Source organism: Hylobates moloch, unplaced genomic scaffold (genome assembly GCF_009828535.3).
Source record: "Hylobates moloch isolate HMO894 unplaced genomic scaffold, HMol_V3 SCAFFOLD_5, whole genome shotgun sequence".
Lineage (NCBI taxonomy): Eukaryota > Metazoa > Chordata > Mammalia > Primates > Hylobatidae > Hylobates > Hylobates moloch.
In genome coordinates, this window is record NW_026652280.1 from 127,489,219 (window position 1) to 127,505,302 (window position 16,084).

General features: G+C 34.9%; 1 protein-coding gene across 3 annotated transcripts in view; it reads right to left on the reverse strand.

Moving 5' to 3' along the window:
• Positions 1 to 16,084, reverse strand: part of PLPPR4 (phospholipid phosphatase related 4) — a 44,687-nt gene that overhangs the window by 13,275 nt on the left and 15,328 nt on the right. For 2 of the 3 annotated variants that reach the window (XM_032155285.2, XM_032155286.2), the window contains exon 2: positions 7,239 to 7,424. The exons of the other annotated variant lie outside the window; for it this stretch is intronic. In XM_032155285.2, coding sequence (XP_032011176.2) covers positions 7,239 to 7,424 — 186 coding nt within the window. The remainder of the gene's footprint in view (positions 1 to 7,238; positions 7,425 to 16,084) is intronic. 3 annotated transcript variants of the gene reach the window in all.

Sequence of the window (16,084 nt, forward strand, 5' to 3'; positions counted from 1 at the left end):
CTCACTAGACTAGGGTCCTCTGAGGGAAGAACCATTTCTTGTTTACCTTTCACCTTCACTGTCTAGCACAGTGCCTGGCACAGTGAGATTTGCATTTTTGGCTTTTACTGTGGGACTCACATTTGCTAACTACCTTAGGCCTTTGGGTTGTCAATTACTTTGTACAACAGAAGCAAGATTTAAAATTATCCATTTTATTCACGAAAAAGTCTTTCAAATATTTGAGATAATTGTGCCTAAAAGATTGTTGTGAAATTAAATATTGGTTTGCTATAAATGTGTGGAGCTGAGGAAAGTACAATTAATGAGATACAAACAGTCTCTTAAATGAGATACTAACAGTCTCTTAAATACAAATAATCATGGCACTGTAAATATTATAACCCTGATTTGGACTGAAATAGGTTTTCCATGGGAAACCTCTCAGTTGTCATTATTAGCTTAACATTTATTTTATGAAGTGTTCAAAATTATAATTTTTTTTAAATCTAATGACAGTAAGCCTATGGCCTTCTGCTTTGAATGCTTAAATTGCTATATTTACTTCTGTATGGAATATGGTACATGTTTAATTATAAACAATCTTACTTTGTATTAAAAATTTAAAGAGTAATTATCATAGTAGAACTCTACCCATAACCATATGTGTGAAAATCATGTGGCATAATAAACTCTTCTAAGATCAATCATTATATGAATAATCAAAAGTAATTCATTTCAAACCATTGGATGCTGAGTTAACCATTTATACTTTTTGAAAAATATAGTCCTACATTAGCACTTCAAGTTAGACATGGAAATTCAATAGGTTCTATACTCCGTGTAGACAGATACAACGTAGTACAACAATTACACAGAATAATATAACTGCTACCTCAAATTCATCATTTCCAGAAAATTAACCACTTATTCTTGAAATGTATTCAGCTAAAAGAGATTAATTTCACCTTCACTTCTTCAATAAAAATTCTGTGAATAATTTTGTTTTTCTCTTTATAATTGTATTTGTAATGATTCACACCTTGTCCATGACTGTTGAATTACATAAGAATTTATCTGTATAGAAAAGTGTATTTTGTCATACAATACAATAGTCATTATCTCAAATGACCTTGAGACCTTGAGATTTCAGGAGTTTTTTTTTTTTTTTGAGACTGAGTCTTGCTCTGCAGGCCAGGCTGGAGTGCAATGGTGTGATCTTGGCTCACTGCAACCTCTGCCTCCTGGGTGCAAGCCATTCTCCTGCCTCAGCCTCCCAAGTAGCTGGGAATACAGGCATGCACCACCAAGGCTGGCTGATTTTTGTATTTTTAGTAGAGACAGAGTTTCACCTCGTTGTCCAGGCTAGTCTCAAACTCCTGACCTCAGGTGATCCACCTGCCTCTGCCTCCTAAAGTGCTGGGATTACAGGCATGAGCCATCGCATCCTGCCAAGAGTTTTATTTTAGTTGTTTGAATATGTTCAAAACTCATATGCAAAGAAAGTGCATCAACACTTATTTGTCTAGACCATGTAATATGGATAGAGGTTTCTTGTTAGTATTCTGACATCACCCACAATCCAAAAAGTCTTTCTTGTAAAACAAAACAACAAAAATTGTTATAGTATTCATCACAGTATCTTCAATGTTTCAATTTTCAATGAATGTTTTTTGGAAGCCCTAACATGTCTAATATTCTGCATATTGATTGTGTAGCCTCTTAAAGCTAAGGCTATCCCAGGACTTAGGATTAAATTCTGATAGAATTCTTCTATAAAATTAGATGTATTAATTCTTTAACAATATGTAATAAAATTATATTTCCAGGAAGAAAAAGCCCACTTTTTTTTCCTGTTCATATAGACTTCATGAAGATTTATGATAAACCCAAATAGTCTTTCTTGTTTTCTCTGAGAAATAATCTCCAAAGAACCTAAAACAGAATGCTTGTTTTATCACTCTAGAGTAAATGAAAATTGAATATTAAGGAAGACATTTTTCAATTTAAGGGCAATTTCAGAAAAATAAAAATATACATTTCACATAAATGAAATATATTTTTCCATTTTCATGTATAACATCACGAAGACAAGTTATTTTTAAACATCTCTCAAAGCATTAAAAAAATCTGGGAAGCAAATACTGAATGATTCATATTTAAATTCCTGCATAAAAATCAGCCGATCTTTTTATTCATATGAAGGTCCTTTTGGAGAATCTGGCTGAAGCGAGGCCTTTTGTTTTGCTTTGCCTTCCCCCCACTCCACGTGGCGGGTGTCAGCTCTCCTCACACAATTCCTTTTGGACACTCATTCCCAAACGGAGAGTTCTGCTTACCTCCCTACCCCTTCTCATGACCCCATTTTTGGAACAGGGGCTTATGCCACCCCAAAGATAGAAAAGAAACTGGCATCCTTGAAGTCAGAAATTAGAGTCTGTTATTTTTACTTACAGGAAGAGAGAGGGAAAGGAGTTAGCATAGCTATATATGTAGGAAGATTCGAGATAAAATTATGGTTCTAGAATAAGATGACTGCAGACACTAGAGGATCACTGCTGAGAAAATGTATGTTTGGGGAGAAGGCCTTCAAAACCAAGAAAAAAAAATGAAATTAGAGTGAAATCCAGAAGTATAGTGTATGTTTGGAGAGAAAGCTGTGACAAAGTGTTTGATGTCAGCAAAGTCAAATCTGTCTCACCATCCAGTTGGTTACCTAAAACCTATAAAACCAGTGTGGTGGGAAAAATTTGCTGTCATCTTGGAGTATCCTGAAGTGATATAGGGAAATCAGGGATCCTGAAGTGTAAATAGTCCCCTAGTTTGCCTTTCCTTCCATGAAGAGGCATGCAGCAGCCATGGAGGTTCTGTGGAGTTGCAGGAATTGAGTGGCACCTTTCTGGAAGGAGTTGGCACTGGACTTCCCAGGTCAGCCTGGTGGAAGGGAGGCATGGTATATTTTCCCTTTTATTTCTCAGGCCTCAAGAAAGAAAGTTTTAATGCCAAATCCCTCAGAAAGCATCTCAAATTTGTATATTGAGAATTTATTATAGGATGTGAAGGAGTCAACACAAGCAGGCACACAGTGATGACACCAAGGTTATTGTCCCCAGGACATGTACCAGTGTCAGCAAAGGAAGCAACATGAAATAAATAGTGCTGGCAGGGAGTGCCACAACTAAATTTGCTGTCCTAGCAACTTGATAAAATACCCTGGAGGAGAAAGACTTCTAGATATGTACAAAGCAAATTGTTTCAATGATTAAATATCAATACAGTTTTTATAACAGAGGCATGATCATTTGTGTAGTATTTTATGTAATTTATTTCAAATTCAAATATATCAATTATAATAATTTTGAGCACTTTACCCAATTAGGATAAGCGCTTTCTGGTGTGACAGTATGATATATTTAAAGCATCTATATATACAAAATTTATATATATTATAAACTCTATTTATCTAAACTTTTATTTTAAGTTCAGGGGTACATGTGCAGGATATGGAGGTTTGTTATATAGGTAAACACATGTCATGGGGATTTGTTGTACTGATTATTTCATCACCCAGGTATTACACCCTGTATCCATTAGTTACTTTTTCTGATCCTCTTCTTCCTCCCAGTCTCCACCCTCAGGTAGGCCCCAGTATGTATCTTTCCCCTCTATGTGCCTATGTGTTCTCAATGTTCAACTCCCAGTCATGAATGAGAACACGCGGTGTTTGGTTTTCTGTTCCTGTGTTAGTTTGCTAAGGAAAGTGGCCTCCAGCTCCATCCATGTCCCTGCAAAAGACATGATTTCATTTTTTTATGGCTGCATAGTATTCCATGGTGTATATGTGCCACCTTTTCTGTATCCAGTCTATTGATGGGCATTTAGGCTGATTCCATGTCTTTGCTATTGTGAATAGTGCTGCAGTGAATATATGTGTACATGTGTCTTTATAATAGAATGATTTCTGTTCCTTTGGGTATATACCCAGTAATGGGATTGGTGGGTTGAATGGTAGTTCTGACTTTAGGTCTTTGAGGAATCACTACACTGTCTTTCACAATGGTTGAACCCACAACAGTGTATAAGTGTTCCTTTTTCTCCACAACCTCACCACCATCTAATATTTTTTGACTTTTTAATAATAACCATTTTGACTGGTGTGAGATAGTATGTCATTTTCATTTTGCTTTGCATTTCTCTAATGATCAGTGATGTTGAGCTTTTTTATCATATGCTAGTTGGCTGCATGTATGCCCTCTTTTGAGAAGTGTCTGTTCGTGTCCTTTGCCCACTTTTTAATTGGATTTTTTTTTTGGTAAATTTAAGTTTCTTACAAATGCTAGATATTAGACCTTTGTTAGATGCATAATTTGCAAAAATTTTCTCTCATTCTGTAGGTTGTTTACTCTGTTGAAAGTTTATTTTGATGTTCAGAAGCTCTTTAGTTTAATTAGATCCCATTTTTCAATTTTTGCTTTTGTTGCAATTGCTTTTGATGTCTTCATCATGAAATCTTTGCCCGTGCCTATGTCTTGAATGGTACTGCCTAAGTTGTCTTCCACAGTTTTTATACTGTTGGGTTTTACATGTAAGTCTTTAATTCATCTTGAGTTGATTTTTGTATATGGTGTAAGGAAGGGGTCCAGTTTCAATTTTCTGCATATGGCTAGCCAGTTATCCCAGCATCATTTATTGAATAGGGAATCCTTTCCTTATTGCTTGTTTTTGTCAGGGTTGTCAAAGATCAGATAGTTGTAGGTGTGCAGTCTTATTTCTGGGTTTCCTATTCTGTTCCATTGATCTATGTCTCTGTTCTTGTACCAGTACCATGCTGTTTTGGTTACTGTAGCCCTGTAGTATAGTTTGAACTTGGGTAATGTGATGCCTCCAGCTTTGTTCTTTTTGCTTAGGATTACCTTGGCTCTTTGGGCTCTTTTTTGGTTCCATATGAATTTTGAAATAGATTTTTCTAGTTCTATGAAGAACTTCATTGGTAGTTCAATGGGAATAGCATTGAATATATAAATTGCTTTGGATGATATGGCCATTTTCGTGATATTGATTCTTTCTATCCATGAGTATGGAATATTTTTCCATTTGTTTGTGTCATCTCTGACTTATTTGAGCAGTAGTTTGTAGTTCTCCTTGCAGAGCTCTTTCACTTCTCTTGTTAGCTGTATTCCTAGATATTTCATTCTTTCTGTGGCAATTGTGAATGGGAGTTTTTTTTTTATTTGGCTCTCAGCTTAACTGTTGTTGGGGTATAGGATCGCTAGTGATTTTTGCCCAACAGTTTTGTATGCTGAGACTTTGCTGAAGTTGCTTATCAGCTTAAGAAGTTTTGGACTGAGACAATGGGGTTTTCTAGACATTGGATCATGCCATCTGGTGACTAGTCAGCAATAGTCTTACTTCTCTTCCTATTTGAATGCGCTTTATTTCTTTTTCTTGACTGATTGCTCTGGCCAGAATTTAATACTAGGTTGAATAGGAGTGGTGAGAGAGTGTATGCTTGTCTTGTGCTGTTTTTCAATGCAGAATGCTTCAAGCTTTTGTCCATTCAGTATGATGTTTGGGTTTGTCATACATGGCTGTTATTATTTTGAGGTATGTTCCCTCAATACCTAGTTTATTGAGAGTTTTTAACATGAAGGTATGTCAAATTTTATTGAAAACTTTTCTGCATCTATTGAGATAATCATGTGGCTTTTGTCTTTAGTTCTGTTTTTCTGCCCTGGTAAAATGACTGTATAATATGAATTTTTTGTTAAAACTTTAGTTAATAATAGGAAAATAATGGTATTCTGAACAATACTGCACTCCAAGAATGTTTTATTAGTCTCAGAGTCTCAGCTTCTTCCAAGTACATTATTAATAGTTCTAGTAATCTGACAGTCACTATAGAATAACTCATTAATTTTTAAAGTGTTTAGAGACCTCTTAAATATGATAAAGTTCTATGAAAATTAAGTTTCAATTTTATCTTCTGAGAATATTTTATACACTATGTATTTAAATTGTAAACGGCATATTGTAATTATTTAATATTGGGGAATTAAAAAAATCCATAGCTACATATAAGTATAGAGTTTAGAACATCTATGCAGAGACTCTTCTTAAACTGCTGCTGTACTGAACCTGAATAGGCCAATTCATTAGAATGTGAAGCTTTCAAATAAAGCTTTTAATTTAACAGCCATTTCCTTTGACATTCACGAACATGCTAAAAGCAAAACAAGAGTTTTTCACTGTAGAAGTAAATACCATTTCCCTTGAAAAGTGTTTCTTGTCCTCTTAGGTAGTATTTTTGGGGCAAAAGAGGTGGTGGAAAGGGTTGGCCAGTCTTATTTATTAATAGATTTATCTAAAAGTGTGTTACTCACAGTGTATATTAACACATTAAAAACAACTATGTTTTGAATTCAGTTCCAGTACATTAGAGCATTTCTTTATGTACACATTTTATTTACTTATTTATTTTAGATTTTTTATTGATACATGATAGATGTACATCTTTTCAGGGTATAGCTGATAATTTGATACATTCATATAACATGTAAAGATCAAATCAAAGTAATTAGGATATTCGTCATCTTATATATTTATCTTTTCTTTATGCTAGGAACATTTAAATTATTCTCTTCTAGCTATTTTGAATTCATGAACATATTTTAAAATGCAAATGCCTTTTCTGAATATAAAACAGTTTATTATTTGAGTATGTCTGTATGTATGTGTATGTGTGCATGCATGCATGGCTGGAATTAGTTTTTATATCTTTATAATTATTTATGCTCAGTACCCATAATCAATAAACAGTGATAATCTGGTAAAAAATAAAACTGTGAGTGGTAGCAAATGCACTTTTGGAAGAAAGTCTGTTGGGTATGTAATTTCTCCCCCATTTTTTCAGGCTTCAGATACCAAATAAACACATGTAAAGTAAGTTAATTAGAAAGTGTATCAGAAATGTCCTATTGGCCATTCAAAGAGAATTATAAAGTTACAAAACTTTTCATAATGATTTATAAACATAAACACTAGGAATCAATCATTTCTCCAATCATAAAATGTTTAAATTTTAATGCCAATAATGTTAAGCTATTAACTTCCACATGATACTGTCAATATATCTCAAAGACATGACTTTGATTTAGGATTTAGAGTTCACGTTTTGTTTGCTTTGAACCCATTTATTATACAAATGTGGTGATTTTTAGTTTTCCAGGACTGATAAACACAATTTTGGGGGTAATTCTTACCGTAATTGCAGGTCCAGCAAAAGCCAAGCTAAGCAACATGAGGAATGGAATTGCCTCCTGGGTTGGTTCAATGTACGGCATGCTAAGACTCCGGTCATAGCAGCTAAATCCAGAGTGTACAGGTTTGAAGACATCTGTGAGTTCGAGGAAATAGAGGCTAACCACCGATGATGCCAATATAGGCAACTAAGAATGAAGGACAAAGAAGATCAATGTATTCTACCTGATATACAGGGCATACAGAGAAAACAAGTGGCTTTCTCTCCTTCTCTCACTATTCCTCTCCGATTCCAGAGTTAAAAATCATTCATAATTTCTATTACTTCTACGTTCAATATGGATTCCAATTCACCCCCCTTAGTCACAGCCTGTTATGCATCTATGTTGACCCCAACTTTCTAACTGGTGCTACACCTCCACTCCTACCCTCCCACCATACCCATTCATTTTCCACACAGCATTCCAAAGGGTCTTGTAGAAATATTTCAGATCAGACGGGTCAACATCACTGACAATCAGAGAAATGCAAATCAAAAGCACAATGAGATACCACCTCATGCCAGTCAGAATGGCGATTATTAAAAAGTCAGGAAACAATAGATGCTAGTGAGGCTGTGGAGAAATAGAAACGCCTTTACACTGTTGGTGGGAATGTAAATTAGTTTAACCACTGTGGAAGACAGTATGGCGATTCCTCAAGGATCTAGAACCAGAAATACCATTTGACCCAGCAATCCCATTACTGGGTATATACCCAAAGGAATAGAAATCATTCTAGTGTAAAGACATATGCGCATGCACGTTTATTGCAGCACTATTTACAATAATGAAGACATGGAACCAACACAAATGCCCATCAATGATAGACTGGATAGAGAAAATGTGGTATATATACACCATGGAATACTATGCACCCATAAAGAGGAATGAGATCATGTCCTTTACAGGCACATGGATGAAGCTGGAAGCCATCATTCTCAGCAAACTAACACAAGAACAGAAAACCAAACACACATATCTCATTCATAACTGGGAGTTTAACATTGAGAAAACATGGACATAGAGAGGGGAACAACACATGCCAGGGCATGTCGGGGGTTGAGGGTTGAGGGGAGGGAACTTAGAAGACAGGTCAATAGGTGCAGCAAACCACTATGGCACACGTATGCTTATGTAACAAACCTGCACATTCTGCACATGTATCCCTTTTATTTTAGAAGAAATAAAGAAAACAAACAAACAAACAACAATAACAAAGTATTTCAGATCGCATCAGTCTAGTGGTTCCCACTTAACTTGAATAAAATCCAAATGCCATCCCATGCAATGCAAGTTGCTTCATGCTTTGGCTCTTGATTCTTCTTGTACTACATTTTCACCACTCCTCAGCCCTCTGCTCACTGCAATCTAATTGGTTTTCATTCTTTTTCTGTAATATTCAAATTCATTTCTGCCCAGGGTCCTTTGCACTTGCTGTTTCTTCTTCCTTTTGTGCTCTTTTTCTGGCCGTTTATACTACTGGCTTCTTTACATCATTTAATGATGCCTTTCTGCACACTCTACCCAAGGTAGCTCTTGATCCATCCTTCACTCTCTACTTTATCATCTTGCTTGATTTTTTTCATGACACTTGTCATTAACTGAAATTACCTTGCCAATTTAATACTTCACTTATTTATTTTTCATCTCTTCCAGTCTCCCACTGAAATAAGTGCTCTATGAAGTGAGAGTCTGCCAGTGTTATTTATAAGTCCTGGCACTTGGTAGGCAGGGAATACATAATTTAATAATTTAAGGAGGCAATCAATACTTGTTGATAACTAGATAATTGAATAAATGTGTAAACCTTAATTTAATTACAATAACTAGATTAGAGTTACCAGAGTTAGCTAATAAAAATACGTCACCCAGTGAAATCAGATTTTCAGATAGCAATGAATAATTTTTAGTGTAAGTATATCCCATGCAATATTTGAGAGATACTTACACTAAAAATTATTCATTGTTTATCTGAAAATCCTAACTTCACTGGGTCTCATCTGTTTGGTCTCCCTAAACTAGGCACAGTGTACTTTCTAGGCTTTGTGTACCATTTTTGCGTTTAATTGTTTATTCATTCATGTGTGAATGTGCCAGGCACTAATGTAGGTAGATATAATATAGTGAATAAGAGATAGACTTGGTCATCAAGGAGAAATAGCTTAGTGAGAGACCTGCTCTCAGCTAAAGAGAAAATATCACACATGCTTAACCTAGTGCCAGACCTTCCAGAACCCAAAAATGTGGACTTACATAACACTTAAAGAACTGCTTAATTTAAGGCTTTGTTCCTTTGGAGGATATAATATTTATTTAAGCAAACAGGAAATGTTTTTGATAAAAACAATATTAACTACCCATGATTTCTGATTGTTTGGTTTGAAAAAACAGTTGTTTTTAATTTTTATTTTTAGAAGACAGCATTATGTCTTCTATTCCCAAGAGGTCTTTTTTTTGTAGTTAGGAAATAATTAGGTTTACTGGAAAAAAAAAGAAATACATGGTGAGTAAACTTGCATTATCTTTCTGTTTTTCAGATGGATGCTATGCAGAGAACAAAAAGTATATCAAAAACATTTAGTTTTTCTTATCAGCTATTATTCAATCACTTCAAATATCTGATCATTTCGCCTCACTACTTCCCTCTCCTATAGTGCACGAATAGTAGCTTTCAGTCTTGACCAATAAATCAGCATTTCATGGTGCATGCACATTATTGAAATTTCCACTTAAATCCATATAAATCTATTTAAGTATTAATTTAACAAATGCTTCATAAAGTGCTTACTATGCGCCAATATTATGTTTTAGAAATTTTAATTAATTTGACACATTTTAAACCCATTTAACCTAGAACTTTCTATTGTGACATAAGATAATTGCTATCAGTATCCTCATTTTGCTGGTGGATAAGCAGTTAAGCAGTTACCTATCATAAGTGACAGGGTGGATTTTGAATCCATGAATTCTAGTTCCAAAGTCAAAAATATCTGGAATAAATAGTTTATAAATATTATTAAGTATTGTTGTTATTGTTGTAACCAGTAACAATAATATATTCATTAAACCTCACCTTCTCATGAAGCTTTACTTGATAATACCTTTTGAGAGTGATTTCTTCAGTCTTAATGCCCTAGTGCTTCTTTTTAGGAAATATTTACCCACTGCTCTTTTTTATCTGCTATAAACTAGGTTTAGTCTTTTGCTTTGCTTCCCAAACTGAAATCTCCTTAAGGCAGGGGCCTAATCGTACTGATTTCTATGTTGCTACTGATATACATTATAGTGACTGCCAAATATATATGCATGTGTCTCTATATATACATATATGCTACATTAACATATGAATTAAAGTAATTTGTCATTAATATTATGCATTAGTCTTTTCAGCCAGTAGCCTTCCTGAAACTGACAATTTTTCCAATTATATCACTTTCCATATATGTATTAATATCTTCTATATTTCTATAGAAGCATGTTTTAAAAGCTTCATTTGTTTTCCTAATAAGAATCTTTTTTTCTCTGGGCATGGTAGCTCACGCCTGTAATCCCAGCACTTTGGGAGAGAGGCGGATCACGAGGTCAGGAGTTTGAGACCAGCCAGACCAACATGGTGAAACCCCATCTCTACTAAAAAGAACCTTTTTTCCTTTTTGATGTTTATTTATCTTATTTTTTTAAAAAGCATATTTACTCTGTTCCTTACATCATTTTGTTTGTAATAAAGAGTTATTTGTATAAAATCTTTGTTATATTCATTATATTTTGGAAATAAATAATTGTATACATGGTGTTCCCATACTGTAGTTTACTACCCAATGTAATGAATTAAATGACAATGTTTATTTCTAACATAATTGTCTTCAGAGTTACATTTTATCTTTTGAAATGCTCAACAACAGATTTTTTTTCGAGTATAAGGAATTTAACAGATGGTATGTGCCAGTTTCGGCATACATATAGAATTGATATGCACATAATAAAATCACACAGACTTGTTTTGATTGCATTTAAAATGAGATTTTGAAAATGAGATTTAAAGAGATTTTTTAAAAGTCTACATAGCCAAGAACTACAAATTTTATTCTCTGGTCATGATACAGCCCCCCAAAAAGTGTGAACCAAGCTTTTTTTGTTTTTTTTTTTTTGTTTTCTGAGACAGAGTCTCACTCTGTCGCCCAAGCTGGAGTGCAGGGCTGCCATTTCGGCCCACTACAACCTCCACCTCCCAAGTTCAAGCGATTCTCCTGCCTCAGTCTCCCGAGTAGCTGGGACTACAGGAGCGCGCCACCACACCCGGCTAATTTTTTGTATTTTTAGTAGAGACGCCGTTTCACTGTGTTAGCCAGGATGGTCTTGATCTCCTGACCTCGGTGATCCTCCCGCCTTGGCCTCCCAAAGTGCTGGGATTACAGACGTGAGCCACCGTGCCCAGCTGAACCCAAGATATTTTTATGCAGCAATAGAGAGGAGGGAAATTACCTGAGGATTTATTTTCAAAAGGAAAAGATTGATTCTTATAATTACCATCTGCTAAGGAACCTGTGAGTGAAAATAATAGAGCAATTTTTAAGAAGAAAAATTATAACTGTTTCAGAGAACAGGGCAAACAAAGGAAAGGTGTTTCAAAATACCACATTTGCTAGATAATATTGATTTTTTTGATGCCAACTTTAAAAAGACAAATCTAGATTATGTATCCATTTTAGTGAAACATTTTATCAAATCTATCATGATATTTTATCTAGATCAGATAGCTTACTTGTTTTTAGCATGATTATAATAAGGGCAAACTACTTTTCATTGGGGAGAGATCACTTTGCTCTGAGCCTAGGGCAATACAGATCAGCCCCATTCTTTGCCTTTCTCATAGCCATCGTGAATTCAGAGTCCTATAAGATCCTTTTGAACTGGTGGAAACCATAGTCACAAAGGGCCAATTAATATGTATGGTATTGGTGCCTCATCCATTTATTCATTCAACAAATATCTTTGATAGCCTGCTAGCCCCAAGCCTCGTTCTAGGTCCTGGGAATACAGTTATGATAAAACAAATTATTTGTTCCCATGAATATTTCATTCTAGTTGAGGAAGCCAGGTAAAAAATATATATTTCATATATATGATATATATTATATATTAAATATATATTTCATATATATGATATATATATTATATATTAAATATATATGATATATATTATATATTAAATATATATTTCATATATATGATATATATTATATATTAAATATATATCAGAAAGATATATATATCAGAAAGAACACACACTATAAAGAAGAGGGCTGTGTAATTAAGTGCCTGAATTCCTATTTTACATCAAGGAAGACCTATTTGAGTAGGAGCCATTTAAGCAGAGACTTGAATGGGCAAGAAAGAACTAACCATATGAAAACCAGGTAAAGAGCATAATCAAACGGAGGAAGTGATACAAAATGAAGTCAGAGAGGTAGATTTGGGAGCAGACGTTGCAGAGACCTGAAGTCCAAGGAGGAAGTTAGAATTTTATTTAAAGTAGGATCAGAAACATTCTGGAGAGTTCAAGCAGAGGTGTAATATGATTTGAAATATATTTTACAAAGATCACTGGCTGTTAGATTGAGGATGATCATGGTGGGTCAAAAGTAGGAATAGGGTAAAAATTTAGAAGGCTGTTCAAAACTCAACAAATATTTATTAAATACCTAGTAGGCATCGGGTACTTCTCTAAGTGTAAGGAATGTAGCAGTAAACCAAACAGAAAACTCCATGCATTCACAGAGCTTACATTCTGGTGGATGCATGGCAACGGTGGAAATCCAGGAGCAATGAGGCAGCATGTACAAGAGTTTAGTACTGGCGATACAAAGAAATTGGCAGATTGTTGATATGGTTTTAGAGATAGATATGACAAACCTTGTTTATGGCTTGGTCAATGAAGAAGATAAAACAATAAAGGTTGATTTCAAAGATGGGGTTTGAGGAATTAGGCCAGTGATGTCATTCCTTGGGATAGGGAGAAGTTTGGATGGAAAGAATAGAAGATTCTGTTTTGAAAATATTAAAACTGTTATGTCTCTTACTTATTAAAGTAAGAGGTCGATTTGGAGCTAACAAGAGAGTCCAACGCTGGAGGCATAAAGCTGCAAATTATTGGTACAAGATGATTTAAGCAGCAAAATCCTCACTTTTGGGGAACAACAGTAGCATAAGAGATTTCAAAGTTAAATTATTTTAGTTTTGATATAAGTAATGTCACAAGAAGTCAAAGAAAATAATTGTGTATATTCATGCCAATCATATGCAAGAGCTATTCTAAGAGATAAAGGAAGATTTTAATACTAATAACATTTAAAACGAGAGGCTTAGAACCAACTTGATAAATATCCCCAAATCATATAAATTTGAAACAATAACAGAATACACTGAAATTCAATTAAAACTGGGAAAAATACTAGCAGATCAAAGCAATCATATTAAAGCCTGTAGCCATGAAGAAGCTTGTCACAGGTCAACACACACGTGGTGAGGGAATTTTCTACTTCCTACAGTATGATCTTTAGTGGTATTCTGTAGTATTTTTTGCCTTGTAGCTAATACAGATTAATATTTTCTTCAAATATTGATAATAATAACATAATATTAGGCTTTATGGTCTATAAAACTATCTTCACTCTAAGTATAGCATATTCAGATTGGCTGCAAAGAACTTCAAAAATATAGATTATAAACACACACTAAAACTTGAAGTGTCATTAAGGGAAATAATTGGTCAGAATGAGTCTGCAACATTACTTAAGGTCTAGAAATCTAAACTAGTTTTTATACATAAAACATGTGGCTTGTATGACATGAATAGATACAAACTGAAACAGGGCAGTGTAATTGAGGGAAACCAGTGCTGGCCTCGACCCAGGAGAATCCAGTTTCTCCCCTCATTTATTCTGCCAGCTTCTGGGATTTGGGAAAGTCACTTAACCTTTCTGGGCTTCATTTGTTATGAGTGAAATGAGGGTTTTTTTTACATTGCCATCTAATACTGAAATGCTTCATATAGTGTCATGAATTAAGAATCATTTCTCTCATTTCTTTCACACTGTCACTGCCTTATATAAAGCATCAGGGCCTTTAAAAAAATCTCTATTCTCTTCATAATTTGTTTCATCCTCCACAATGCTTCCAAACTAATTTTCCCAGAATTCACACCTCATCACGCATTTAATGGTGTCTCATTAATGACAAAATAAAGTGCAAATTTTTTAGAATGATATTTATGACTTTTTAAAATATGGCCTTGATCTGCCTTTCTTGGTCAATTTTGCTTGCCACCTACTCTCCACTCTCCTAAACCAGAAAGACAGCCCATGTTCCCATTATATTTATATTTCAAAAAGACATGTTCTAGTCTCTGCTTCACATTACAGTTCCACATTTATTTCTCATAAAAATTGTACTTATCCTTTCAGGTTGAGATCATGTAATTTTTTTCTCCCTGAAACTTTCTCCAGGCTCTCCATTCAGAATTGAAGACTCCGTCTCACATACTTCATATATAACTTTATCGAAGGATCTGTTAGTCTGCCTTTGATTATAGTTATTTATATATTACCAACCCTTGCCCTAAGATCAAGTACTCAAAAGTGAAACCTTTGCAATTCACCCAGTGCTTTTAATGTTTTAGGTGTCCAATAAATGTTCACTGAATTTAATTGAAAGAAATAAAGAAATTATGATTAAAGGAACAAAAAACATAGGCAATTTCTGAAAAGTACACAGCATGTGTTGAGGACTTAGGTGCCAGATACTAGTTAAGTTTAAAAGATCGCTATATTTGATCTACACTGTATAAAGTATCTATTAGTATCCCCAGATTACAAATGAGAAAACTGAGGCAGAAATAGGTTACATAAATTGTGCAACAGTCACAAAGCCCCCAAGTGTTCCCACTCCTACCCAGGTGTCTAAGTTAGGAACCATGCTCAAAATTCTTTGCTCATGGAACTCAACTGGCTTTCCTCCTCCACACCACTAAGATAACTGCATGTGGGGTGCCCGTGTGGGGAGAGGCGGTCCTAGGGGAAAGGTGCAGTTTGAAAAAGGCCACTCTGTTTCTCTTAATTCTGATTACTCTTAAACACATTCTCTACTCACTTATTCCTTATCACCCAAACATGAAAATTGCTTTGTGTGTTCCAATCTGAGATCTGTCTTTTCTAGAGCTCCTCTCAGTTTCAGCAGAATTTATTAGGTATGTACTCAGACCTAAAAAGCAAAGGACATTTACTGAGTTTTTATTTAGACATTTCATACTAATTATCTAGTTTAATTCTTAACCTCCTGGGGATTCCTAAGATAAATTTAAGATAAGGACCATGCCCCAGATAAGTAAAATAGCATGCCTGGCTTCAAAGGCCAGTAATTGAAACCTGGTCTGTTAAATTCCTGGAAGCATGCACCGCCGTGTATCCTGCTGCCATTCTGCCACATGTCACCATCTGGCACTAGTCTAGTGCTTTTCAGGAAAGGATGGCCCCAGGCTTCAATGAGATTGCCAGTTTAAAGGACACAAGACGAGAGATGGCCATGTGTCAAGGGGTTTCAACGGCAACAACAGCAAAGGGGTGGCAGGCACTGTCAAATTACACTCTCACTGATGTGGTGCCCTCAGGTCCTGAAGGTTATTCCTTGTGCAGTTTCTTTGAAGTTATTTGTGTTATTTTGGTTTTTGGGAATATCTTAAGAGCATTTAATTATATTTTGGATATGGTCTGCTTTTATTTTCACATTTGTCTTCCCCAGTGAATGATTTC